This window comes from Elephantulus edwardii, unplaced genomic scaffold (genome assembly GCF_000299155.1).
Source record: "Elephantulus edwardii isolate Elephantulus edwardi_28Jun2011 unplaced genomic scaffold, EleEdw1.0 scaffold00003, whole genome shotgun sequence".
In the NCBI taxonomy this organism is placed as follows: domain Eukaryota; kingdom Metazoa; phylum Chordata; class Mammalia; order Macroscelidea; family Macroscelididae; genus Elephantulus; species Elephantulus edwardii.
Window position 1 is genome coordinate 26,839,301 of NW_006399753.1, and position 3,616 is coordinate 26,842,916.

At 39.7% G+C, this 3,616-nt stretch overlaps 1 protein-coding gene across 1 annotated transcript in view; it reads left to right on the forward strand.

Annotated features, from left to right (window-relative positions):
• Positions 1-3,616, forward strand: part of TTC21B (tetratricopeptide repeat domain 21B) — a 102,235-nt gene that overhangs the window by 11,925 nt on the left and 86,694 nt on the right. The window contains exon 5 of the mRNA XM_006879482.1: positions 1,414-1,536. Within this exon, the coding sequence (XP_006879544.1) occupies positions 1,414-1,536 (123 nt within the window). The remainder of the gene's footprint in view (positions 1-1,413; positions 1,537-3,616) is intronic.

The window sequence follows — 3,616 nt, forward strand, 5'->3', positions numbered from 1 at the left end:
CCTGATTTCAAATCCTACTACACTGTCGTAGTGGTAAAGACAGCATGGTACTGGTACAATGACAGACACCTAGATCAATGGAATCGAATTGAGAATCCAGAGATCAACCCATCTATCTATGGTCAACTGATTTTTGACAAGGTTACATGCTTCTTAATTAATGGGTTGAACAAAGAAATCTTTAAGACTGAAAGTCATAATGTAGTATCCAAAATTAAAGGTTGCAAGGGTTCAAAAGCTCTTTCACGGTGCAAAATTTTACTCTTAACTTTGTTGTGTTAGGTGCCTTCAGGTCAACTACAACTCCTAACAACCCAGTGAGCAGTAGATCTGAATCTTGCCTGATCCTGTGGTGTCCTCACAGTCTCTGACATGTTTGAGTCTATTGCTACAGTCACTGTGTCTGTCCCATCTTGTTGAAGATCTTCCTTTCTTTCTTTGACTCTACCATTCCCAGCATGATGTCCTTTTCCAAGGACTGGCCACATGACAACACGTCCATATAATGTGAGACCAGATTTCCCCATCTTTTCCTCTAAGGAAAACCCTGGTTGTGCTTCCTCCAAGACCTATTTGGTTTTACTTTGGTGGTCCATAGGATATTCATTATTCTTTTCCAGCACCACAGTTCAAAGACACCATTTCTCCTTCTGCCATCCTTATTCATTGTCCATCTTTAAGATGTATAGGAAGTAATTTTAAAGACTGTGGCTTAGATCAGGTGCACCTTAGTCTTTGTATTGGCATCTTTGTTCTTTAGCACATTGGAGAGGTTCTTAATAGCAGATTTCCTCAATGCAGTGCATCTTTTAATTCCGTGATTGTTGCTACCATGGGTATTGATTGTGAATCCAAGTAAAATGAAATCATTGTCTTTGGTAAAAATACTTTTTGTTACTAATTAAAGAAGACTAAGTGGAACACAGGTGGCCTACTGGCAAGAAGCTGCATTGCAATCCCGATGGCATGTGGGTCCAATCCACCTGCTGCTCCATGGGAGGAGGATGAGCAGTCTCCCCCTGTGTGATTAACTGGAACCCCGCCAGTCAGCTGTGAGTCAGTTCTGACTCAATGGTTGTTTGTTGTTGTTATGTGCCATCGAGTCGCTTACGACTCATAGCGACAAGAGCTCTAAACGCCATTCTATCCTGTGCCAGCCTCGCCGTCTCAAACACACTCATTCCCACCACTCCACTCACAGAATCGATCCATCTCATTGAGGATCTTCCTCTCCACTCTCCCAAACATGATGTCCCTCTCCAAGGACCAGTCCCTCCTTGCAACATGCCCGAAGTATGTCAGTGAGTCAGTGGTACGCAACAAAAAAACCAACACGGTTAGATTTAGCCCTTTCTCCAGTACTTTTTTCCTATTTAAAAAGTAGAACTTTTATTAGAAATATTTATTTTATAGGGACAGATTTTGAAAGCATGGCTTGATGTTACAAGAGGAAAAGAGCCTTATATAAAAAAAGCGCTAAGACATTTTGAAGAAGGATTACAAGATGGAAATGATATCTTTGCTCTGCTTGGTAAGGTAAGGTAAAGTTAGGGTAAGTATTTTGTGTTTTGGAATTTATTTATAATGTATTTGAGAGTCAATAAAATTCAATAGCTCAGAGAAGATAATAATTTTCGTGTTTCTCTTGTCATCTGTCCACTGACAAGAGGACCTGCATTTGTGTAGGACAAGGAGGAATATTTTTCCTGTGCTGAAATTGCTCCTAAAACCTGGAATGGTTTTCTTTATTTCTTTCCTCAAAAAAACATTGACTGTGTGCCTTATATGTGCAAGGTATCACTCTAAGCATTAGGGCTCCCTGAACCAAACATTTTTTTTGCTTTTACAGAGGTAATATCCTAGCATTGGAGACAAGGAATAAATAAAACTGTATCTATTGATCTATCTGTATGTAAGGGAGCTCTGGTGGCCTAGGGATAATGAATTGCACTGTGCCAATGCAGACGTACATGTATTCAATCCACCAGCTGCTCTAGAGGAGAAAGATGATCAGTCTTCTCCCATGTGATTTACTGCCTTTGAAAAGCCTCTGTAGGAACAGCTATGGGTACATTCCACTTTGTTCCACTCAGCAGCAATATATATATAATATATATAGTAGTTGTTAAATCAACTATGACTGATAGCCCTATGAACAACAGTTTGGAACCTTGCCCTGTCCTGAGCTATCTTCACAATCTCTGATATGCTCAAGCTCATTGTTAGAGTCACTGTGTCTTGTTAAGGGTGTTCTTCTCTCTGTCTTATCAACCCTAACTTTTAACTTTTCATTTTTAATTGCTTTTAAGGAGCAATTTATATAATATATATTTTATTATTCTTCGTTACTGTGTACCACTGAATTGGTACCAACTCAGCCGATCTTCCAGTAGGTTTTCAGAGATTTGCCCATCTTTCTCCGCAGAGCACCTGGTGGATTCAAGTTGCTAGCCTTTGGGTTGGCAGCACTTCTTAGCACTAATCCATGAAAGCTCCCTTATGTAGTGCCCTTGGTATTATGCATGTGCCCACATCACTCTTTCTGTTAACTTCCATTGCCAAAACTGTCAGTGGTTTTCTGGCTTTGCCACCAGTACAACTATTATTTAGGCTGATTGGACATAATTTCCCTCTAATGGAATTAGATTACTATAGGAACTAAGCTTTTTACATTTTGACATTTTTCTGACTTTTTTCTTAATCACTTGTAAAAATCTTAATTGGGAATTAGCTTTTTTCCTTAACAAGTCAAGATTAGTTTAAATTCTTTTTCTGACAGAAAACTGTTCCAATTATGTGTTTATACTCTTTTCTAGTTAGTTCAAAAATAGAGCTGCATTAGTCTCAGTCCAGCCTAACAAATATAGTTACTGGTGCTCTGAAATCACATGGGCAATGACGATCTAAAGAGTATTGGATGTGAACACACATTAAGTCTTTGCAACATGACTTCCTCCTTTTCAGTAACAGCTATTAAGGCATATTCTATTTAGGCAAATAAATTTTTTCAAAGTGTCTATATTAATGTCTTCTCTATTATTACCAACTATTTAGAACTTTGATAGTAGTAATTTACTGTGACATGTTCATTGACGTACAGTAAGAGCCAACTCATAGCTGATCATCCAGAGTAGGAGGGTTCTGTAAATCACATGGAAGGAGATTACCCATCTTTCTTCCATGGAACAGCAGTGAATTCGAACTGCCTGCCTTTGTGTTAGCAGTGCAACTTCTTATCTCTAGGCCACCAGAGCTCCCTGCTCAGACAGTCTCAGCATCTTGAGGTGGTTCTCATACTTTAATCCTATGGAAATATAACCTCAGACTGACTTTTAGAATACATTGAGATTTCTTTCTGTGGGGAATATATGTTGAGAGTTCAATGTATATCTCTTTTTTCATGAAGATATATCTGGGCTAAATACATTGTTGTTATGTGCCGTCGAGTCGTTTCCGACTCATAGCGACCCTATGCACAACAGCTCTAAACCCTGCTCTATCCCACGCCAACCGCACCACCTCTGACACACCCATCCCGATTACCCCAGTCACCGAATCAATCCATCTCATAGAGGGTCTTCCCCTCCTGCGCTGTCCCTCCACCCTCCCAAGCATG